This window comes from Electrona antarctica, assembly GCF_951216825.1.
Source record: "Electrona antarctica genome assembly, contig: scaffold_327, whole genome shotgun sequence".
In the NCBI taxonomy this organism is placed as follows: domain Eukaryota; kingdom Metazoa; phylum Chordata; class Actinopteri; order Myctophiformes; family Myctophidae; genus Electrona; species Electrona antarctica.
Genome location: NW_027638137.1, coordinates 1 through 26,020, shown reverse-complemented (window position 1 = coordinate 26,020; position 26,020 = coordinate 1). Strand labels below are relative to the sequence as shown.

General features: G+C 47.4%; 1 protein-coding gene across 1 annotated transcript; it reads right to left on the bottom strand.

Moving 5' to 3' along the window:
• Positions 1-1,732: 1,732 nt before the first annotated feature.
• Positions 1,733-21,939, bottom strand: LOC306918360 (uncharacterized protein; the record flags this gene model as incomplete). The annotated part of the gene is made up of 4 exons (XM_079531255.1): positions 1,733-4,314; positions 11,595-11,903; positions 18,281-18,367; positions 20,758-21,939. Coding segments are annotated over 4 exons (3,209 nt in total), but the record flags the coding sequence as incomplete, so codon positions are not given.
• Positions 21,940-26,020: the final 4,081 nt, after the last annotated feature.

Below are 26,020 nucleotides of genomic sequence, written 5' to 3'. Positions count from 1 at the left end.
CATTGGTCCGAAACACGACAATCCACCTCAAACCCTAACCATAACCGCAAGCACGGGAGCAGGCGCTAGTCCGAGGTGGAGGAGCAGGCGCTAGTCCGAGGTGGAGGAGCAGGCGCTAGTCCGAGGTGGAGGAGCAGGCGCTAGTCCGAGGTGCGGACGCATGTCGAACCAATGCTCCGTCGGACCATAGTATGCCCCCCGAATATATTAAAGTCTATAACTCATGTTGATTAGGTGATGTAATGGTGATGTAATGGTGATGTAAAACAAACGGTGCAAACACAAACATTAGACACCATTAACAATGAAGAGACAATATGACGTTATGAGGGACAATATGACGTAAATTTTCCCTTCATTGTCAATGCCGTTATCTCTGCATTGGAACGGCGAAATCATCCATTATCAGCACGTTTGAATGGTGCCAAAATGTGCTCACCACATAGCCTGGTCAAGGTTTCCCCCTGGTGGACGTGTCATTTCCAACTATTGTCGGTGCATGGAACTAGGAGCTACTAATATATACTATTCTCTGCCTATCAGGACGTAACTCGGACGGCGCTGAGTCGGGTCTGGTGGCCTTCGCAACGCTCGGCGCGGTGACTCGCTTGGCTAGCGCCTCGCTCGTCGGTGCCTCACGTAGCTCATGGCCACCAGACACGGCGCGCCTCCGTCAGGACATCAGTGATAATGACAATGCTACAATCGCAGATAATGACATACTGAACAGTGAGGATGCCAGTATGGACATTTAAACGTGCTGATAACGGATGATTTCGCCGATTCAATACATGATACCAGTCGAATGGGGTGAAATGGTCCACTTTTTGTTTCCAAAACCAGCAAAGAAGCTTCTCGTGTTTTAATACAAATTCATTGATTACAACACCATGACGTGGTTAATAATTCATTGATTACAACACCATGACGTGGTTAATAATTCATTGATTACAACACCATGACGTGGTTAATAATTCATTGATTACAACACCATGACGTGGTTAATAATTCATTGATTACAACACCATGACGTGGTTAATAATTCATTGATTACAACACCATGACGTGGTTAATAATTCATTGATTACACCATGACGTGGTTAATAATTAATTGATTACAACACCATGACGTGGTTAATAATTCATTGATTACAACACCATGACGTGGTTAATAATTCATTGATTACAACACCATGACGTGGTTAATAATTCATTGATTACAACACCATGACGTGGTTAATAATTCATTGATTACAACACCATGACGTGGTTAATAATTCATTGATTACAACACCATGACGTGGTTAATAATTCATTGATTACAACACCATGACGTGTTTAATAATTCATTGATTACAACACCATGACGTGGTTAATAATTCATTGATTACAACACCATGACGTGGTTAATAATTCATTGATTACAACACCATGACGTGGTTAATAATTGTTTATTTGGATTGTACCTTAGACATGAAAACTAAACTCGCGTCGATAAGTACTGTAGCGCGGACATGTCTGCATTTACCTTCAGACAGCGGCTTAGTTCAGGGGTTCTCAACGTTTTTGGCCGGGGACCCCCGGAAATGCTTTGGCAATGTCTCGGGACCCCCGCCCCGCCCCGCCCCCTCCCGACCCCCAATATAAATTGACTGCTACAATAACCTTAATAATAATAGAGACAATACACCATAAATAAATACTGAAACCAGATATAATCATTAGGGAAGGTGTATGCATGTACTATGTGTACTATATGTAAACTCTTCATTTCCATTTTCCAGCCATTCAGTTGAGAGAAAAAAAATACCTTTTTTTTTAAATAATTTGGGGACCCCCCAAAATAATTTGGCGACACCCCGAGGGGTCGCGACACACAGGTTGAGAACCCCTAATGAAATAATAGCTTATATAAATATAAACGGTTGAAAGACTGGACATATATCAGGGCAGAATATATATTGCACTTACACATTATTGCATTCGTGTCATGTTTACATGCCAAGTTAATCTCTGACATTTAAGTGAAATGATATTACAGGATTGCTACGATGGCTTCACAACATTTGTGACCAGATTTGACTGAGGGGCTGCCACCACATTTATTTTTTTTGTTTTTGTTTTCTCATGTCATATACAAGCAGGGAAGCATAGCTTCAAATTGACCTATTGGTTGTTCACTTTCACCCACCAGTTTTGGAGATATGGCTTATAGAGTAATGTCTTGCAGAGAAACAGCGAGTTGAGAAAACAGGCTTGAAAGGTTCACTTCTGTGGGGACTCTAACATTACACCTAGCTACATGTTTAAGCATTTATTTCATATTTACATGTCTTCTGTGGTCTCTAACATTACACCTAGCTACATGTTTAAGCATTTATTTCATATTTACATGTCTTCTGTGGTCTCTAACATTACACCTAGCTACATGTTTAAGCATTCATTTCATATTTACATGTCTTCTGTGGTCTCTAACATTACACCTAGCTACATGTTTAAGCATTTATCTCAAATTTACATGTCGATTTCAGCTCTGACCTTTATTTCAGACATGCTCTAGTATGTGAAGAGTCTGCCTGTGCTGTTAACTCATTTTGGGGGAAAATATTTATTTTATCCTCTGGTGAAAAGCCGGAGGCTGTGCGATGGCAGTGCCTCAGTCAAATCCTGTCACATCTGGGTTTTAAGTGGTCTCTCTCTGCTCGTTTAGACTGAAGACGTTTTTTATCCTTAACTCGGTGTGGACACACTGGTGTCGTCTGAGATTAGACATCTGACTGAAACTCTTGTCACAGCGGTCACAGTGGACGCGTCTTTCTCCGGTGTGGACGAGCTCGTGTCTGTTCAGACCTTTGAGGTCGCTGAAGCTCTTGTCGCACTGCGCGCAGTGGAACGGCGTAGGCCGGGCGTGGCGGCGCTCGTGTTTCTCTAGATCGCGCGAGCGGTTGAAACTCTTGCCGCACGATTTACAGCGGAAGGGCCCTTCGTCGGTGTGGAGGAGACGCTGGTGTCGCTTCAGGCTGTACGCGTTATTAAAAACCTGCTCGCACAGGTGACAGTGGAGCTGTCTGTCCTCGGTGTGGACGCGCAGGTGTCTGTTCAGACTGTCTATCCGATTGAAGCCCCTGCCGCACTGCGTACAATAGTACGGTTTGGCTCCGGTGTGAACGCGACGGTGTCTCTCCAGATCCGAGGAGCAGCTGAAGCTTTTGCTGCACCGTTTGCAGTGGAAACGCTTCCCTCCGTGGACTTGTTGGTGTCGCTGCAGGTCATATATCTGACTGAAGCTCTTGTCACACAGTTGGCAGAGGAAAGGTCTTTCTTCAGAGTGGCTGATCAGGTGCCGTTTCAGGTTACTCAACTGACAGAAGCTCTTGTCACATCGGTCGCAGGCGTGCGGTCGCGTTCCCGTGCAGGTCGCCTGGTGCTTCTTCAGGTTAGCCAAGTGACTGTAACTCTTGTCACAGACGGTGCAGACGTGGGGCTTGAAGTGGACCAGTTGGTGCCGCTTCAGCTTCCCTGGGTGACTGAAGCTCTTGCCACAGTCGTCACAGACGTGGGGCTTCAGGTGGACACGCCGGTGTGTCTTCAGCAGCGTTATGTGACTGAAGCTCTTGCCACAGACGCTGCAGACGTGGGGCTTGGAGTGGACGAGCAGGTGCTTCTTCAGGTTAACCGGGTGACCGAAGCTCTTGCCACAGTGATCGCAGACGTGGGGCGTCTTGGGTTCTCCATGCTGAGGTGACGTCTTGGTAGACTGCTCACTGGAAGATGTGTCACCTCGTTTGGGGCGTTTCGCAGAGCTGCCGATTTGGCAGTTGAGGTCGTGGTGGCGCCTCAGGTTACCTGGGTTACTGAAGCTCTTGCCGCAGCGATCGCAGACGTGGGGCGTCTTGGGTTGTCCTGGCCGAGGGGACGTCTTGGTAAACTGCAGACATGAAGACGTGTCTCCGTGTACTCGGCAGGCTGCAGAGCTGCTGATTTGGCAGTGGAGGTCGTGGTGCCGCTTCAGGTTACCCGGGAAACCGAAGCTCTTGCCACAGTGATTGCAGACGTGGGGCTTCTCATTTCCCGCGTCGGTCGCCTGGTGTGTCGTCGTCGGTTCTCCGTGCTGAGGTGACGTCTTGGTAAACGGCTCACTGGGAGACGCTGCGTCTCCTTGGTGTTTCTGGAGGGTTGCAGAGCGGCTCATTTGCCAGTAGAGGGCATAGTGGTTCCTCTTCATGTGTGTGCAGAGTAAGTCCTGAGACGTGAAGGCGTACGGACACTCTAAACAGGAGAAGACCCGAGTCTGGGGGTTCTGGGACCTCACTCCTGAGAGACAGAGAGAGAGACACAGAGACAGAGACAGAGAGAGAGACACAGAGACAGAGACAGAGAGAGGGAGGAGGATGTAACATTGAATTTCGCTTCTTAGTCGTAGATCTTTGGGTTACTTTGCGCGGTTACGGGGAGTTGCTATTGAGCCACTAAACACAGTCGCTTTATTTATCCAGTGCCATTTGAAATGGAATACTCCTAGAAAAGCCTCATCCACCACCTTGCTCTTTTTTCAATGCATTGACGCTGAAGGGGAAGCAATGGAACACGGAGCTGCCGATCGACGAGAGCTTTGATATGCAGAGACAACTTTATAGGTTTATCATTAAACAAAGCGCTAAATAACACGTTAATGGCGTCGTTGGCGGCTCGCGATTTCATTAAAAAAGGCGTTAAAGAAGTCGTTAGCCTGAAATGAGCTAATGTTGCTCAGGAGAGGGAAGTCTGGAGCTCTCTGGTGGAGCTGTTGCCCCCGCGACCCGACTACGGATAAGTGGTTGAGGATGGATGGATGGATGGACGGTGGCTCGCATGGGACAACCAAGGCATGGATATGTTTTGTAATGAAAACCATTATAACGCATTAATTCATGAAAATAATAATCACTTTTGACCGCAAAAAAAGAAATGCTAAAAACGCGATATGCTCATCGGCTCCACTCGATGCTACGAGAGCTGCTGTGAAACTGGACGTCATTTGGGATCAATATAGAGTAGGAAAATGATCCTAAATGTTATTTAGTCCTGGAGTTGTCCTTTAAGACTGTGGTTTCCAAACCTTTTCCACGTCAAGGACCCCCAAATTGATTTGAAAATACATGCCAGGGACCCCCATAAGAGAAGATTTTGTATGTCTCTAGCAGTGATTCTCAACCCGTTTAATTTCAAGGACCCCCCAGTTTGACATGCATTTGTCTACGGACCCCCCATTTAATGGCATTTCTATCTCTGGGACCCCCAATTTATATTGTAAAATCAATGTTAACACCCCGATCGCCAGGACAAAGTAAAATGTAAAATCAATGTTAACACCCCGATCGCCCAGGAAGAGGTAAAATGTAAAATCAACGTTAATTTAACTCTGAGTGTACAAAAACAAACATTCGTACACTGTCTGAGTTACAGACCCATAAGGGTTCATTTAGTTCCTAACTATCATTTAGCTGGGGACCCCCTGGAACTCCCTCAAGGACCCCTGGGGGTCCCCGGACCCTACTTTGAGAACCACTGCTTTATGACCACATCAAACTTCTGTTGCATTAAATTGTATCCAAATCAAACATATGACACCGTCTGTCTGTGTGTCTGTCTGTGTGTCTGTCTGTAGTGAAGTTATGAATAAACAATATCATATCATGTACCACATAAATATATCCTGATTTTAAAGGCCTTTCAAACGTGAAGCGATAAAACGCGCCTATAGTTCATCTTCAATGAGACCTGCGTTTTTGCTCGGAGCTCTGGGGAGCAGTCGCGGTGCGACAACGCAAGCGTATTTACGTGAGCGCAGTCCTGTGCACACAGAGCAGAGCAGACCTCTAGAGCAGACCTGTCGTTGATCCAGACCCTCTAGAGCAGACCTGGAGGAGACCTGTCGTTGATCCAGGCCTGGAGGAGACCTGTCGTTGATCCAGACCCTCTAGAGCAGACCTGTCGTTGGTCCAGACCCTCTAGAGCAGACCTGTCGTTGATCCAGACCCTCTAGAGCAGACCTGGAGGAGACCTGTCGTTGATCCAGGCCTGGAGGAGACCTGTCGTTGATCCAGACCCTCTAGAGCAGACCTGGAGGAGACCTGTCGTTGATCCAGGCCTGGAGGAGACCTGTCGTTGGTCCAGACCCTCTAGAGCAGACCTGTCGTTGGTCCAGACCCTCTAGAGCAGACCTGTCGTTGGTCCAGACCCTCTAGAGCAGACCTGGAGGAGACCTGTCGTTGATCCAGGCCTGGAGGAGACCTGTCGTTGATCCAGACCCTCTAGAGCAGACCTGTCGTTGGTCCAGACCCTCTAGAGCAGACCTGTCGTTGATCCAGACCCTCTAGAGCAGACCTGGAGGAGACCTGTCGTTGATCCAGGCCTGGAGGAGACCTGTCGTTGATCCAGACCCTCTAGAGCAGACCTGGAGGAGACCTGTCGTTGATCCAGGCCTGGAGGAGACCTGTCGTTGGTCCAGACCCTCTAGAGCAGACCTGTCGTTGGTCCAGACCCTCTAGAGCAGACCTGTCGTTGGTCCAGACCCTCTAGAGCAGACCTGTCGTTGGTCCAGACCCTCTAGAGCAGACCTGTCGTTGGTCCAGACCCTCTAGAGCAGACCTGGAGGAGACCTGTCGTTGATCCAGACCCTCTAGAGCAGACCTGGAGGAGACCTGTCGTTGGTCCAGACCCTCTAGAGCAGACCTGGAGGAGACCTGTCGTTGGTCCAGACCCTCTAGAGCAGGCCTGGAGCAGACCTGTCGTTGATCCAGACCCTCTAGAGCAGACCTGGAGGAGACCTGTCGTTGATCCAGACCCTCTAGAGCAGACCTGGAGGAGACCTGTCGTTGGTCCAGACCCTCTAGAGCAGACCTGTCGTTGATACAGACCCTCTAGAGCAGACCTGGAGGAGACCTGGGGCCTATTTCACAAAACTTGGATTAACTAATCCAGGATTTAAGACAAAACCAGGTTTGTTAAATCCTGTTCTGTACAGCCTGGTTTATTCCGTTCCACTAAAGCCAAGCGAGGCTTAGAATGGTCGGATTTATCGAGCCAGGATCATAAAGCCTGGCTTTTTGTCTCTAGACCCATTCGGTGGAACAGATTTACTGATCCTTCTTCTTCATGGGGTATTATGGCAGTTTGCATCCTTAATAGTTGCATTACTGCCCCCTTGTGTATATCTCAATATCTTTACTAATCTATTCAAGACTGATACAAGGATTTAAGCTTCTAAAATAAATACTGCTGCTGTAATTAAAGAGAGAACATACTCTCAATAGTGGATAGACTGAATGATTAACTACCCCAAAAATATAGTTTACATTTTACCACTACTATTAACTTAAAACCGAATTCTTAATATTGTAAGCATAATGATATTGTCACATTGTGATAACTCCCTCCTCTGAGGGAGCTACCTTTGGGGAAGGGGGTTGTTGTCCAGACGTTGGGTGAAACGTTACAATGGTAATATGTTGTAAAACAATGAGTAGGCCTAATATTAGTGGTTTTCACTTTTACAAAAAAAAAATATATATAATATAATATAATATAATATAATATAATATAATATAATATAATATAATATAATATAATATAATAATTCTTCTTAACCACTTGCACGACAGCAAACCTATTCTGGGGAACATTCACCAAAAGTAGCTGATCTACAAGCTCACAAGCTGTCATGATGTTAGCCTATACGTATATTTTTGTTCTTTGATTTGATATAGTGCTTAAATTAGTCCTTTAATGCAGACCGATAACAATAAGGCAACATAAACCCATAATAATTGAATAAGTGTGGAAAACATCATTTGTGATCAGATTGACTGCTTAATGAACAGTAAAGACATCAGGATTAGGTTAAACCTGCTGTTAGCCTGGTCCGGAGCAGGTTAAGTCCTAAGTCCACAGCATTAGTTTCCATGGGAACTAATGTGGCATTGCTTTCATGAAACCAAATCAAGCCTCAACATATCCAGGTTAACTGGCCAAGTTAATCTGGCAAGATTAACCAGTTTTCATGAAACGGGTTAATCGCTGATCCAGGCTATAATAAACCAGGATATCTGTGAAATCCGGGTTTAATCGCTAATCCAAGTTTGGTGAAATAGGTGTTGATCCAGGAAACAACGCCTGCGTTCCTCGCTTCACGTTTGAAAGGCCCTTAAGGGTTTGAAAGGCCCTTAAGGGTTTGAAAGGCCCTTAAGGGTTTGAAAGGCCCTTAAGGCTACAAAACGCTTTACAAAAGGCATGTGAACATGTAGCCTGGGTAAACCCCTCCCCCCTCGCCAGATTTGCATTCTGAATGAAATGTTGTCCAGCAGGGGGAGTGGGTTTACCCAGGCTAGTAAACATGGACATCTAGACTAAGCTGTAAGGTGTAAGGAAAAGCACTAGAACCGCCTCGAGGACCCCTGGGGGTCCCTGGGGGTCCCTGGAGCCTACTTTGAGAACCACTGGTGTAAATGGTAATGTCAGTATAAGAGAATGGGCCTCATTAAAACAAAATAACAGATCTACAAGCTAACATGCTTTTAGCTTTGCATCGTGCCATGTTGTTAATATAGTTTGTAGATCTGGTGTTTTGGGCTCCCTCGCACAAACGGTGTTTTGGGCTCCCTCGCACAAACGGTGTTTTGGGCTCCGTCGCACAAACGTTGTTTTGGGCTCCCTCGCACAAACGGTGTTTTGGGCTCCGTCGCACAAACGGTGTTTTGGGCTCCCTCGCACAAACGTTGTTTTGGGCTCCCTCGCACAAACGTTGTTTTGGGCTCCCTCGCACAAACGTTGTTTTGGGCTCCGTCGCACAAACGGTGTTTTGGGCTCCGTCGCACAAACGTTGTTTTGGGCTCCCTCGCACAAACGGTGTTTTGGGCTCCGTCGCACAAACGGTGTTTTGGGCTCCGTCGCACAAACGGTGTTTTGGGCTCCCTCGCACAAACGTTGTTTTGGGCTCCGTCGCACAAACGTTGTTTTGGGCTCCCTCGCACAAACGTTGTTTTGGGCTCCGTCGCACAAACGGTGTTTTGGGCACCCTCGCACAAACGGTGTTTTGGGCTCCCTCGCACAAACGGTGTTTTGGGCTCCCTCGCACAAACGGTGTTTTGGGCTCCCTCGCACAAACGGTGTTTTGGGCTCCCTCGCACAAACGTTGTTTTGGGCACCCTCGCACAAACGTTGTTTTGGGCTCCCTCGCACAAACGGTGTTTTGGGCTCCCTCGCACAAACGGTGTTTTGGGCACCCTCGCACAAACGTTGTTTTGGGCACCCTCGCACAAACGTTGTTTTGGGCACCCTCGCACAAACGGTGTTTTGGGCACCCTCGCACAAACGGTGTTTTGGGCTCCCTCGCACAAACGGTGTTTTGGGCACCCTCGCACAAACGGTGTTTTGGGCACCCTCGCACAAACGTTGTTTTGGGCACCCTCGCACAAACGTTTGTGAGAGTGAAATTTAAATATCGCTCTCATGTGTAAACAAATCCGTTTACACATTTTTTAGGTTTTTGATTTTTTTCTTCCATAAATCAGTGCTATTGAACACCCTTTACGTCTGTGTGTCGTTTAAAACAGGGGTTCTCAACCCGTGGGTCGCGACCCCTCGGGGGGTCGCCAAATTATTTTGGGGGCCCCCAAATTATTTTCAAAATATAAATATATATATATATATATATATATATATTATTCTTTTTTTGCAACTGAATGGCTGGAAAGTGGAAGTGAAGAGTTTACATATAGTACACATAGTACATGCATACACCTTCCCTAATGATTATATCTGGTTTCAGTATTTATTTATGGTGTATTGTCTCTATTATTAAGGTTATTGTAGCAGTCAATTTATATTGGGGGTCGGGAGGGGGCGGGGCGGGGGTCCCGAGACATTGCCAAAGCATTTCTGGGGGTCCCCGGCCAAAAATGTTGAGAACCCCTGGTTTAAAACATATTGAACCAATGTCAAGTAGTAAAACACACATTGGACAAAACCTCTTAACTCCATTAGACCCTCAAACTGTCTGCTAAAGCAGCTAACTCCACCACCTCTCTCCTTCTCATGCAAGTAATTGACAATATCTAAAGTCACAACACCAACTTTGATGAGGCAGTATTGCTTTGTTTAAAACATATATGGTTTTATTCAGTTCCTTAAAAATGTATATTTATCATTTCCCGAACATTTTGGAGTTCCCCGGGGGGTAAGTATTACTACCAGAAAGAAGCGACCTCGCCCCAAAATGGCGTGCACATTGTATTTTGCTTAATTATAATTTCCTCTTATATTGCCTGGTGGTGCTAAAGGTTGTTCTTTAACTCATGTTTAATAACTCAGCTAAGATTATAATTCATGAATATAATTAGCCTATGGTGATTGATTGGTGATCGTTTTGGGTTATTTTGATGACCCAAGAAAAAAAGAAAAAAAATGTGGTCGTGTTGATAATTATTGTCAATTATGTGATTGAATGAAATCAATCATCACAAATGAATATTAATTCATGTTAATTCTAAAAGCTTCTTATAGGAATCCTCATAGCTTCACATGCACATTTCGACCAAAGCATTTTTCACAAACTGCAACTAAAGGGTTTTTCTCTGCACGAGTCCTCGTGTGCCTCTTCAGAGTATCACTTTGAATTAATCTTTGATCACTAACTGTACAGGTAAAGGTTTTTTCTCCTGCTCAACCACATTGTGTTTCCCTCTGTATGCGTCCACGTGTGACTCTTCAGAGTATAAGTTCTAATGAATCTTTGATCACTAACTGTACAGGTAAAGGTTTTCCTCCCCTGCACAACTAAAGGGGTTTTCCCTCTGTATGTGTCCTCATGTGCCTCTTCAGAGTATCATTCCGAATGAATCTCTGATCACAAACTGGACAAGTAAATGTCTTCTCCCCGGTGTGAGTCCTCATGTGCCTCTTCAGAACATAATTTTGATTGAATCTTTGATCACAAACTGTACAGGCAAAGGGTTTCTCCCCAGTATGAGTCCTCATGTGTGTATTTAGATGACCCCTGTGACCATAACATGTGCCACAAACTGCACATCTAAAGGGCTTTTCTCCTGTATGAATCCTCATGTGTGCGTTTAGATTATTCCTTTGACCAAAGGCTTTGCCACAGACCGCACAGGAAAAAGGCCTTTCCCCTGTGTGGACCCTGACGTGTGCATTTAGTTCACCCTTTTGACTACAGCCTTTTCCACAGAATGTACAAATAAAGGGTTTTTCCCCCGTATGTGTCCTCATGTGATCTTTTAGATGACCTACGTGAGCACAGCCTTTGCCACACACCGTACAACTAAAGGGCCTTCCCCCTGTATGAGTCTTCATGTGTTGTTTTAGATGACCCCTGTACCTACAGCGTTTGCCACAAACTGTACAAGCAAGGGGCTTTTCCCCTGTGTTCATATCTCCCTTTAAATTAAACATTTTGCTACAAGGATTCTTCCCCGCGTGGCTCCTTTGTTTTGACGTTTTCAGGTCCCGGGACAGCTTGCCGCTCAAATACAACGTTTGTCCCGCCACGTGTTGTGTCTCGTGTGATTGCAGTGTGTTTGAAGCTGATTTTATACCTTCCCCGGTCTCCACCCAATCGTCACTGTCTTCAGTGTCAGAGTCAGAGCCGTGTGAAGAGAGGGGGCGGCGCTCCTCGTCACTGTCTGGTTGCGATGTTCCACAGTCCTCTACAGAAGCCTGTGTTTGAGTCGAGGTGCCGGCTACAGGCTCCGTCTCTCCGTCTTCATCATCATTTTCCCTTTTCACTGCTAGTGATGTCATGGTTGACCCATCGGCCTCCCCTGGTCTTTGGAGAAGCTCCTCCTGTTCATCTTTAACGTGTGGAGGCTGCGGTTCCTCCTCATGTTGTTCAGGTGAAAGGAAGTCTAGACAAGAGATACAATTAGAGAAAGACAAATCGTTTGTGAACTTTAACATTTTCTTTCTGTCAGTTTCTCCTCTTGTTTTCCGCTGTGGTAGTTGGAGGAACTTCCACTGTAAATAAAGGCTGATATTTTCTATACCATCGTCATTTATCAAAGACGTGTGAGTGGCTGAAAACATTTTCCTTTACCACTGCACTTTGACTGTGATGGGTGCAATTGCACACAGACTGTGATTGATGCAATTGGATACTGACTGTTATTGGTCCAATTGGACACAGACTGTGATTGGTCCAATGTGACGACCACAGGGATAACGTGACGACCACAGGGATAACGTGTACCGATTTGCAGGAGTTTGTAGTAAAAAGTGGGTTTAGCAGAAAAGCCTCTCAGACCTTTTAACACCCCGAACGCCCGGGATTAATTAATCCATTAAATCAGAGCACCAAGCGATTTATAGCAGCGGAGCACATTTAGCGACGCACCAGGCGCTATCCTGGATGTAGCTAAATGTAGCCAAAACACTCGATCGACAACAACGGGAGGTATGATTAATTCTAACGCGACTAGCGACGGGACCGCGGTGGGCCGTCTGACACATAATCTTTGCTTAGAATTGGACGGAATGATTTAGATCAAGAGTTATTCAATAAATCTCCGTCCTTTTGATCAATCTCTGTCCTGAGCGCTGGCCGCTACTAATTCATTGAACGGAGAACACCCTGAGAACACCCTTAGGCCTGTCACAAAGATGAACAATGATATTGTACTATACTGTACTATACTGTACTATACTGTACTATATCTGATTGACATTTAAGTAAAACAAAAAATCGGTTTCTCCAGATAGGGTAAATTGCCGCTCGGTGGTTCTGAAGAGTAATTTCCTTACCGAGCAACGACACCAATGGAGACCTAGTGGCATACACCTGGTGCAAAGGACCAGACCTAAACCTGCTCCCTCATAAACCTGGTGCAAAGGACCAGACCTCCTAAACCTGCTCCCTCATAAACTGGTGCAAAGGACCAGACCTAAACCTGCTCCTCATAAACCTGGTGCAAAGGACCAGACCTAAACCTGCTCCCTCATAAACTGGTGCAAAGGACCAGACCTAAACCTGCTCCTCATAAACCTGGTGCAAAGGACCAGACCTAAACCTGCTCCCTCATAAACCTGGTGCAAAGGACCAGACCTCCTAAACCTGCTCCCTCATAAACTGGTGCAAAGGACCAGACCTAAGCCTGCTCCTCATAAACCTGGTGCAAAGGACCAGACCTCCTAAACCTGTTCCCTCATACACCTGGTGCAAAGGACCAGACCTAAACCTGCTCCCTCATAAACCTGGTGCAAAGGACCAGACCTCCTAAACCTGCTCCTCAAAAACCTGGTGCAAAGGACCAGACCTAAACCTGCTCCTCATACACCTGGTGCAAAGGACCAGACCTAAACCTGCTCCCTCATAAACCTGGTGCAAAGGACCAGACCTCCTAAACCTGCTCCTCAAAAACCTGGTGCAAAGGACCAGACCTAAACCTGCTCCTCATAAACCTGGAGCAAAGGACCAGACCTCCTAAACCTGCTCCTCATACACCTGGTGCAAAGGACCAGACCTAAACCTGCTCCCTCATACACCTGGTGCAAAGGACCAGACCTAAACCTGCTCCCTCATAAACCTGGAGCAAAGGACCAGACCTCCTAAACCTGCTCCTCATAAACCTGGTGCAAAGGACCAGACCTCCTAAACCTGCTCCCTCATAAACCTGGAGCAAAGGACCAGACCTCCTAAACCTGCTCCTCATAAACCTGGTGCAAGGGACCAGACCTCCTAAACCTGCTCCCTCATACACCTGGAGCAAAGGACCAGACCTCCTAAACCTGCTCCTCATAAACCTGGTGCAAAGGACCAGACCTCCTAAACCTGCTCCCTCATACACCTGGTGCAAAGGACCAGACCTAAACCTGCTCCCTCATAAACCTGGAGCAAAGGACCAGACATCCTAAACCTGCTCCCACATAAACCTGGTGCAAAGGACCAGACCTAAACCTGCTCCCTCATAAACCTGGTGCAAAGGACCAGACCTAAACCTGCTCCCTCATAAACCTGGAACAAAGGACCAGACCACCTAAACCTGCTCCCTCATAAACCTGGTGCAAAGGACCAGACCTAAACCTGCTCCCTCATAAACCTGGTGCAAAGGACCAGACCTCCTAAACCTGCTCCCTCATAAACCTGGTGCAAAGGACCAGACCTAAACCTGCTCCCTCATAAACCTGGTGCAAAGGACCAGACCTAAACCTGCTCCCTCATAAACCTGGTGCAAAGGACCAGACCTAAACCTGCTCCTCATAAACCTGGTGCAAAGGACCAGACCTCCTAAACCTTCTCCTCATAAACCTGGTGCAAAGGGCCAGACCTAAACCTGCTCCTCATAAACCTGGTGCAAAGGACCAGACCTCCTAAACCTGCTCCCTCATAAACCTGGAGCAAAGGACCAGACCTCCTAAACCTGCTCCTCATAAACCTGGTGCAAAGGACCAGACCTCCTAAACCTGCTCCCTCATACACCTGGTGCAAAGGGCCAGACCTAAACCTGCTCCTCATAAACCTGGTGCAAAGGACCAGACCTCCTAAACCTGCTCCCTCATACACCTGGTGCAAAGGGCCAGACCTAAACCTGCTCCTCATAAACCTGGAGCAAAGGACCAGACCTAAACCTGCTCCTCATAAACCTGGTGCAAAGGACCAGACCTCCTAAACCTGCTCCTCATAAACCTGGTGCAAAGGACCAGACCTCCTAAACCTGCTCCTCATAAACCTGGTGCAAAGGACCAGACCTCCTAAACCTGCTCCTCATAAACCTGGAGCAAAGGACCAGACCTAAACCTGCTCCTCATAAACCTGGTGCAAAGGACCAGACCTAAACCTGCTCCTCATAAACCTGGTGCAAAGGACCAGACCTCCTAAACCTGCTCCTCATAAACCTGGAGCAAAGGACCAGACCTAAACCTGCTCCTCATAAACCTGGTGCAAAGGACCAGACCTAAACCTGCTCCTCATAAACCTGGTGCAAAGGACCAGACCTCCTAAACCTGCTCCTCATAAACCTGGAGCAAAGGACCAGGCCTAAACCTGCTCCTCAAAAACCTGGTGCAAAGGACCAGACCTAAACCTGCTCCTCATAAACCTGGAGCAAAGGACCAGACCTCCTAAACCTGCTCCTCATAAACCTGGTGCAAAGGACCAGACCTAAACCTGCTCCTCATAAACCTGGTGCAAAGGACCAGACCTCCTAAACCTGCTCCTCATAAACCTGGTGCAAAGGACCAGACCTAAACCTGCTCCTCATAAACCTGGTGCAAAGGACCAGACCTCCTAAACCTGCTCCTCATAAACCTGGTGCAAAGGACCAGACCTAAACCTGCTCCTCATAAACCTGGTGCAAAGGACCAGACCTAAACCTGCTCCTCATAAACCTGGAGCAAAGGACCAGACCTAAACCTGCTCCTCATAAACCTGGTGCAAAGGACCAGACCTAAACCTGCTCCTCATAAACCTGGTGCAAAGGACCAGACCTAAACCTGCTCCTCATAAACCTGGTGCAAAGGACCAGACCTAAACCTGCTCCTCATAAACCTGGTGCAAAGGACCAGACCTAAACCTGCTCCTCATAAACCTGGTGCAAAGGACCAGACCTAAACCTGCTCCTCATAAACCTGGTGCAAAGGACCAGACCTAAACCTGCTCCTCATAAACCTGGTGCAAAGGACCAGACCTAAACCTGCTCCTCATAAACCTGGTGCAAAGGACCAGACCTAAACCTGCTCCTCATAAACCTGGTGCAAAGGACCAGACCTAAACCTGCTCCTCATAAACCTGGTGCAAAGGACCAGACCTAAACCTGCTCCTCATAAACCTGGTGCAAAGGACCAGACCTAAACCTGCTCCTCATAAACCTGGTGCAAAGGACCAGACCTAAACCTGCTCCTCATAAACCTGGAGCAAAGGACCAGACCTAAACCTGCTCCTCATAAACCTGGTGCAAAGGACCAGACCTAAACCTGCTCCTCATAAACCTGGTGCAAAGGACCAGACCTAAACCTGCTCCTCATAAACCTGGTGCAAAGGACCAGACCTAAACCTGCTCCTCATAAACCTGGTGCAAAGGACCAGACCTAAACCTGCTCCTCATAAACCTGGTGCAAAGGACCAGACCTAAACCTGCTCCTCATAAACCTGGTGCAAAGGACCAGACCTAAACCTGCTCCTCATAAACCTGGTGCAAAGGACCAGACCTAAACCTGCTCCTCATAAACCTGGTGCAAAGGACCAGACCTAAACCTGCTCCTCATAAACCTGGAGCAAAGGACCAGACCTAAACCTGCTCCTCATAAACCTGGAGCAAAGGACCAGACCTAAACCTGCTCCTCATAAACCTGGTGCAAAGGACCAGACCTAAACCTGCTCCTCATAAACCTGGAGCAAAGGACCAGACCTAAACCTGCTCCTCATAAACCTGGTGCAAAGGACCAGACCTAAACCTGCTCCTCATAAACCTGGTGCAAAGGACCAGACCTAAACCTGCTCCTCATAAACCTGGTGCAAAGGACCAGACCTAAACCTGCTCCTCATAAACCTGGAGCAAAGGACCAGACCTAAACCTGCTCCTCATAAACCTGGTGCAAAGGACCAGACCTAAACCTGCTCCTCATAAACCTGGAGCAAAGGACCAGACCTAAACCTGCTCCTCATAAACCTGGAGCAAAGGACCAGACCTCCTAAACCTGCTCCTCATAAACCTGGTGCAAAGGACCAGACCTAAACCTGCTCCTCATAAACCTGGTGCAAAGGACCAGACCTAAACCTGCTCCCTCATAAACCTGGTGCAAAGGACCAGACCTAAACCTGCTCCTCATAAACCTGGAGCAAAGGACCAGACCTAAACCTGCTCCTCATAAACCTGGAGCAAAGGACCAGACCTAAACCTGCTCCTCATAAACCTGGAGCAAAGGGCCAGACCTAAACCTGCTCCTCATAAACCTGGTGCAAAGGACCAGACCTAAACCTGCTCCTCATAAACCTGGAGCAAAGGACCAGACCTAAACCTGGAGCAAAGGACCAGACCTAAACCTGCTCCTCATAAACCTGGAGCAAAGGACCAGACCTAAACCTGGAGCAAAGGACCAGACCTAAACCTGCTCCTCATAAACCTGGAGCAAAGGACCAGACCTAAACCTGCTCCTCATAAACCTGGAGCAAAGGACCAGACCTAAACCTGGAGCAAAGGACCAGACCTAAACCTGCTCCTCATAAACCTGGAGCAAAGGACCAGACCTAAACCTGGAGCAAAGGACCAGACCTAAACCTGCTCCTCATAAACCTGGAGCAAAGGACCAGACCTAAACCTGCTCCTCATAAACCTGGAGCAAAGGACCAGACCTAAACCTGCTCCTCATAAACCTGGAGCAAAGGACCAGACCTAAACCTGCTCCTCATAAACCTGGAGCAAAGGGCCAGACCTAAACCTGCTCCTCATAAACCTGGAGCAAAGGACCAGACCTAAACCTGGAGCAAAGGACCAGACCTAAACCTGCTCCTCATAAACCTGGAGCAAAGGACCAGACCTAAACCTGCTCCTCATAAACCTGGAGCAAAGGACCAGACCTAAACCTGCTCCTCATAAACCTATTGTTGTTTTTATAATTTTAAAGATGGAGTGGCGTGATTGTTGTTCCACCCTAAGACATGATCATCAGGTCTTATTGTTATATAAGGAGGTATAATTTTTTCAAAAAAAAGTGTACAGTATTTGTTAAAATGTTGTTTTTATGTGGGCACGCCCACCAGTTCATTAAGTATGCCTGGTTTGCCTTGTGGGTGGAGATCCACCTGAACTGAAGCCGCACCCACAGCTGTAGTTGTATGATAAAGGGGGAGGGGTTAGGGGAGGGGCTGATAGTGTTATTTAATATATTACTGTTTATTTAATTGGCTTGTTTGACTGTCAAGGGTTCAGCCTCCAGGAAGAAACCCTAAATACAAAGGGAATACACCATTGTACATAAAAACGACTCCAGGGTGTCTAATGAAGTACTGTCACCTCATAGACAACATGCTCACATAACATTACGGGTCGTCGAGTGCTGTCCATGCTTTAATTATTACAGTTTTATAACCAGTTCTGATGAGTAAACCTTTGTGGAGATCTTATATTAGGGCCTATATCGTATTATATTACATTATGTTACTTAAACGTTGATAAGGAGATCGCCCTACAACATAACAGTACCTATATCATATTATATTACATTATGTTACTTAATCGTTGATAAGGAGATCGCCCTACAACATAACAGTACAAGAATGAGAGAAACTTACTGTCTTCAGGTTCCGTTTTAATAGAAACAGTCCAGGCTGGTTGAGGAGAAGTCGTCTTCACCTGGCGGCTGGGCTCCTCACGCTGCTCTGGAATGAAGACAATAGAATACAATTTACAGTGTAGTCATTTATCAGATGCTCTTAATCCAGAGCGATTTACAGTAAGCAAGAACAAAAAGCATGGCAATACATGCTCACATAAAAAGTAGTTATCATGAAACATGCGTAAACTAAGAACGTAACAGTGGAATATCTATATAATGAAACTATACATATAATCTATACATACTATACTACTATGCAATTATAGTGCTGTCTACGTAACATGCTATAAGTCTGTATAAAATGCTATCCAAGTCTACATAAAGTGCTATCTAAGGGGCTAGGGCAAGTGCTACGGGCCATGATGGTCTGAAGAGGTGGGTTTTCAGACTACGGCGGAAGATTGGGAGTGAGGCTGCAGTTCTGATTGTAATGGGAAGTGCATTCCATAGTTTAGATTGGGAGTGACAGCCAAGCTACACCAGGCTTTTCACGCACAAAACGCACGCGTTTACCCTAAACGCGTGAGTTGAATTTAGGTCCAGTCCTATTTTAAAAAACGCACGTGTGGAGCGTTGTTGTCCCGGCTGGTTTTAGTGAAGGTACTTCCAGCTTCCCTGCGTCGGCTGATCTGAGAGGAGGGAGGGTTTGTAGGGTTTAGGGTTGCGTCGGCTGATCTGAGAGGAGGGAGGGTTTGTAGGGTTTAGGGTTGCGTCGGCTGATCTGAGAGGAGGGAGGGTTTGTAGGGTTTAGGGTTGCGTCGGCTGATCTGAGAGGAGGGAGGGTTTGTAGGGTTTAGGGTTGCGTCGGCTGATCTGAGAGGAGGGAGGGTTTGTAGGGTTTAGGGTTGCGTCGGCTGATCTGAGAACACGGGAGGGTTTGTAGGGTTTAGGGTTGCGTCGGCTGATCTGAGAGGAGGGAGGGTTTGTAGGGTTTAGGGTTGCGTCGGCTGATCTGAGAGGAGGGAGGGTTTGTAGGGTTTAGGGTTGCGTCGGCTGATCTGAGAACGTGGGAGGGTTTGTAGGGTTTAGGGTTGCGTCGGCTGATCTGAGAACGTGGGAGGGTTTGTAGGGTTTAGGGTTGCGTCGGCTGATCTGAGAACGTGGGAGGGTTTGTAGGGTTTAGGGTTGCGTCGGCTGATCTGAGAACGTGGGAGGGTTTGTAGGGTTTAGGGTTGCGTCGGCTGATCTGAGAACGTGGGAGGGTTTGTAGGGTTTAGGGTTGCGTCGGCTGATCTGAGAGGAGGGAGGGTTTGTAGGGTTTAGGGTTGCGTCGGCTGATCTGAGAGGAGGGAGGGTTTGTAGGGTTTAGGGTTGCGTCGGCTGATCTGAGAGGAGGGAGGGTTTGTAGGGTTTAGGGTTGCGTCGGCTGATCTGAGAACGTGGGAGGGTTTGTAGGGTTTAGGGTTGCGTCGGCTGATCTGAGAGCACGGGAGGGTTTGTAGGGTTTAGGGTTGCGTCGGCTGATCTGAGAGGAGGGAGGGTTTGTAGGGTTTAGGGTTGCGTCGGCTGATCTGAGAGGAGGGAGGGTTTGTAGGGTTTAGGGTTGCGTCGGCTGATCTGAGAGGAGGGAGGGTTTGTAGGGTTTAGGGTTGCGTCGGCTGATCTGAGAATGTGGGAGGGTTTGTAGGGTTTAGGGTTGCGTCGGCTGATCTGAGAGGAGGGAGGGTTTGTAGGGTTTAGGGTTGCGTCGGCTGATCTGAGAACGTGGGAGGGTTTGTAGGGTTCGATCATACAGTTGGCTGATCTGAGAGCACGGGAGGGTTTGTAGGGTTTAGGGTTGCGTCGGCTGATCTGAGAGGAGGGAGGGTTTGTAGGGTTTAGGGTTGCGTCGGCTGATCTGAGAGGAGGGAGGGTTTGTAGGGTTTAGGGTTGCGTCGGCTGATCTGAGAGCGTGGGAGGGTTTGTAGGGTTTAGGGTTGCGTCGGCTGATCTGAGAACGTGGGAGGGTTTCTACAAACCCTCCGACACGCTCAGAATACATTAGACTTTGATGTAACAAATGTAACAACATGGCTCGTAGAGGAAGGTTGAGTGTAAAACAGTACAGATAGTCCATGGGCCAGAGCCTAGAATAGAATTTCATGAAAAATAATAGATTCTGGTGGCAATTCAATTAAATTCATACTTTATTAGCAGACTCAGGTCCATAGATTAACATATAAGGGCTAAACATACAAGAAACACGACAATACAATCATAAAATAATGCATAATGATGATTTTTATGTTCCCACATCCGGCTCTCGGTGGCTCGGTGGCTCATAGCGCGCCACCGAGTGGCGCGCTATGAGCTTGTAGGTCTGCTATTTTTGAAAAATCGTGAAAATGTGGCACAAATCTTTGAAATCAGAAGATTTTTATTTTATTTCAACGTCAGGCCCAAATGGGATAATATAAGTGCTAAAAAAGTGATATAATTTTTTTATTTTTTTACCTGAGACAGTGTGGCACCAGGTGTTCTCATGTAGTAATGTCAATGTTGACACAGCAGCAGCCTCCTCCTCCTCCTGTTCATCTTTAATGTGTGGAGGTGGTGGTTCCTCCTGGACCAGACTGGATCTCCTCTCCTGATGTTCTGGAGGTGGAGGTCCTGGTTCCTCCTGGACCAGACTGGATCTCCTCTCCTGATGTGGTGGAGGTGGAGGTCCTGGTTCCTCCTGGACCAGACTGGATCTCCTCTCCTGATGTTCTGGAGGTGGAGGTCCTGGTTCCTCCTGGACCAGACTGGATCTCCTCTCCTGATGTTCTGGAGGTGGAGGTCCTGGTTCCTCCTGGACCAGACTGGATCTCCTCTCCTGATGTTCTGGAGGTGGAGGTCCTGGTTCCTCCTGGACCAGACTGGATCTCCTCTCCTGATGTTCTGGAGGTGGAGGTCCTGGTTCCTCCTGGACCAGACTGGATCTCCTCTCCTGATGTTCTGGAGGTGGAGGTCCTGGTTCCTCCTGGACCAGACTGGATCTCCTCTCCTGATGTGGTGGAGGTCCTGGTTCCTCCTGGACCAGACTGGATCTCCTCTCCTGATGTTCTGGAGGTGGAGGTCCTGGTTCCTCCTGGACCAGACTGGATCTCCTCTCCTGATGTGGTGGAGGTCCTGGTTCCTCCTGGACCAGACTGGATCTCCTCTCCTGATGTGGTGGAGGTCCTGGTTCCTCCTGGACCAGACTGGATCTCCTCTCCTGATGTGGTGGAGGTCCTGGTTCCTCCTGGACCAGACTGGATCTCCTCTCCTGATGTGGTGGAGGTCCTGGTTCCTCCTGGACCAGACTGGATCTCCTCTCCTGATGTTCTGGAGGTGGAGGTCCTGGTTCCTCCTGGACCAGACTGGATCTCCTCTCCTGATGTGGTGGAGGTCCTGGTTCCTCCTGGACCAGACTGGATCTCCTCTCCTGATGTGGTGGAGGTCCTGGTTCCTCCTGGACCAGACTGGATCTCCTCTCCTGATGTTCTGGAGGTGGAGGTCCTGGTTCCTCCTGGACCAGACTGGATCTCCTCTCCTGATGTGGTGGAGGTCCTGGTTCCTCCTGGACCAGACTGGATCTCCTCTCCTGATGTGGTGGAGGTCCTGGTTCCTCCTGGACCAGACTGGATCTCCTCTCCTGATGTTCAGATGAAACCTCTTTAGACACAAGGAGGAGAGAAAAAACATTACATCATTCAGCACAACAACTCAAAATAACTTTTCGCATTGGATGACACACGTATGGATGACATACGTATGAGATGACATACGTATGAGATGACATACGTATGGATGACATACGTATGAGATGACATACGTATGGGGCTCCATTGGATGACACACGTATGGATGACATACGTATGAGATGACATACGTATGAGATGACATACGTATGGATGACATACGTATGAGATGACATACGTATGGGGCTCCATTGGATGACATACGTATGGATGACATACGTATGGGGCTCCATTGGATGACATACGTATGGGGCTCCATTGGATGACATACGTATGGATGACATACGTATGGGGCTCCATTGGATGACATAGGTATGGGGCTCCATTGGATGACATACGTATGGATGACATACGTATGGGGCTCCATTGGATGACATACGTATGGGGCTCCATTGGATGACATACGTATGGATGACATACGTATGGGGCTCCATTGGATGACATACGTATGGGGCTCCATTGGATGACATACGTATGGATGACATACGTATGGGGCTCCATTGGATGACATACGTATGGATGACATACGTATGGGGCTCCATTGGATGACATAGGTATGGGGCTCCATTGGATGACATAGGTATGGGGCTCCATTGGATGACATACGTATGGATGACATACGTATGGGGCTCCATTGGATGACATACGTATGGATGACATACGTATGGGGCTCCATTGGATGACATACGTATGGGGCTCCATTGGATGACATAGGTATGGGGCTCCATTGGATGACATACGTATGGATGACATACGTATGGGGCTCCATTGGATGACATAGGTATGGGGCTCCATTGGATGACATACGTATGGATGACATACGTATGGATGACATACGTATGGGGCTCCATTGGATGACATACGTATGGATGACATACGTATGGGGCTCCATTGGATGACATACGTATGGGGCTCCATTGGATGACATACGTATGGGGCTCCATTGGATGACATACGTATGGGGCTCCATTGGATGACATACGTATGGGGCTCCATTGGATGACATACGTATGGATGACATACGTATGGGGCTCCATTGGATGACATACGTATGGATGACATACGTATGGGGCTCCATTGGATGACATACGTATGGATGACATACGTATGGGGCTCCATTGGATGACATACGTATGGGGCTCCATTGGATGACATACGTATGGGGCTCCATTGGATGACATACGTATGGGGCTCCATTGGATGACATACGTATGGGGCTCCATTGGATGACATACGTATGGGGCTCCATTGGATGACATACGTATGGATGACATACGTATGGGGCTCCATTGGATGACATACGTATGGATGACATACGTATGGGGCTCCATTGGATGACATACGTATGGATGACATACGTATGGGGCTCCATTGGATGACATACGTATGGGGCTCCATTGGATGACATACGTATGGGGCTCCATTGGATGACATACGTATGGATGACATACGTATGGGGCTCCATTGGATGACATACGTATGGGGCTCCATTGGATGACATACGTATGGGGCTCCATTGGATGACATACGTATGGGGCTCCATTGGATGACATACGTATGGGGCTCCATTTTCGCCACCGCAAAACCCCTTATCCTAAAACTTATTTGCCTTTTTTTTTACTATTTTGAATTTTTTGTTTGAATAGTTCAACTAGCCAATCTACATTGACACGTTGTGAGCTTGTAGACTGGCCATTTGAACTATTCAAAAATGGTTTGCAAAATACCCCTTGAGCCCAACCCACACCAAAGGGTCACCATGCAACTCCTTGGGTCCAAACAGTTGCAAGGAGTCACATGGTGACCCTTTGGTGTGGTCTGGGCCATAGACCATCTGCAGACCGCGGCCATGTTGGTGTGGTCTGGACCATAGACCATCTGCAGACCGCGGCCATGTTGGTGTGGTCTGGACCATGCTAATGGTACCGACACCATGTTATCTCTCCTAATGGTACCGACACCATGTTATCTCTCCTAATGGTACCGACATCATGTTATCTCTCCTAATGGTACCGACACCATGTTATCTCTCCTAATGGTACCGACACCATGTTATCTCTCCTAATGGTACCGACACCATGTTATCTCTCCTAATGGTACCGACATCATGTTATCTCTCCTAATGGTACCGACATCATGTTATCTCTCCTAATGGTACCGACATCATGTTATCTCTCCTAATGGTACCGACATCATGTTATCTCTCCTAATGGTACCGACATCATGTTATCTCTCCTAATGGTACCTACACCATGTTATCTCTCCTAATGGTACCAACACCATGTTATCTCTCCTAATGGTACCAACATCATGTTATCTCTCCTAATGGTACCAACATCATGTTGTCTCTCCTAATGGTACCAACACCATGTTGTCTCTCCTAATGGAACCAACATCATGTTATCTCTCCTAATGGTACCGGTACCAACACCATGTTATCTCTCCTAATGGTACCAACACCATGTTATCTCTCCTAATGGAACCAACATCATGTTATCTCTCCTAATGGTACCAACACCATGTTATCTCTCCTAATGGTACCAACACCATGTTATCTCTCCTAATGGTACCAACATAATGTTATCTCTCCTAATGGTGCCAACATCATGTTATCTCTCCTAATGGAACCAACATCATTTTATCTCTCCTAATGGTACCAACATCATGTTGTCTCTCCTAATGGTACCAACATCATGTTGTCTCTCCTAATGGTACCAACACCATGTTATCTCTCCTAATGGTACCAACATCATGTTATCTCTCCTACTGGTACCAACACCATGTTATCTCTCCTAATGGTACCAACACCATGTTATCTCTCTTAATGGTACCAACATCATGTTATCTCTCCTAATGGTACCAACATCATGTTATCTCTCCTAGTGGTACCAACATCATGTTATCTCTCCTAATGGTACCAACATCATGTTATCTCTCCTAATGGTACCAACATCCTGTTATCTCTCCTAATGGTACCAACATCCTGTTATCTCTCCTAATGGTACCAACATCATGTTATCTCTCCTAATGGTACCAACATCCTGTTATCTCTCCTAATGGTACCAACATCAATACAGCATGGAATTGTGGACAAAATTGTGTCCAACGACCACAACAATATTCCAAGTTTTGGGTCTGAGAGGCTAAATGTCATCAAATGGTGGTTCCGTGGCTCAAATGGGTCTGAGAGGCTAAATGTCATCAAATGGTGGTTACGTGGCTCAAATGGGTCCGAGAGGCTAAATCTCATCAAACGGTGGTTCCGTGGCTCAAATACCCAATAAATAATGGGCCTTGATATAAAAAGGGTTGAAAACCAATGCTGTGTAGGGAAAGGAAGGAGGTCGCACAGCTTGTAGCCTCTCTGTCTCAACCAGTTGCTGTCCTGTGGTCAGCACCCCGCTCACAGCTTGTAGCCTCTCTGTCTCAACCAGTTGCTCTCCTGTGGTCAGCACCCTCTCTGTCTCAACCAGTTGCTCTCCTGTGGTCAGCACCCCGCTCCTCTCTGTCTCAACCAGTTGCTCTCCTGTGGTCAGCACCCCGCTCACAGCTTGTAGCCTCTCTGTCTCAACCAGTTGCTCTCCTGTGGTCAGCACCCCGCTCCACAGCTTGTAGCCTCTCTGTCTCAACCAGTTGCTCTCCTGTGGTCAGCACCCCGCTCCACAGCTTGTAGCCTCTCTGTCTCAACCAGTTGCTCTCCTGTGGTCAGCACCCCGCTCCTCTCTGTCTCAACCAGTTGCTCTCCTGTGGTCAGCACCCTCTCTGTCTCAACCAGTTGCTCTCCTGTGGTCAGCACCCTCTCTGTCTCAACCAGTTGCTCTCCTGTGGTCAGCACCCTCTCTGTCTCAACCAGTTGCTCTCCTGTGGTCAGCACCCCTCTCTGTCTCAACCAGTTGCTCTCCTGTGGTCAGCACCCCGCTCCTCTCTGTCTCAACCAGTTGCTCTCCTGTGGTCAGCACCCCGCTCCTCTCTGTCTCAACCAGTTGCTCTCCTGT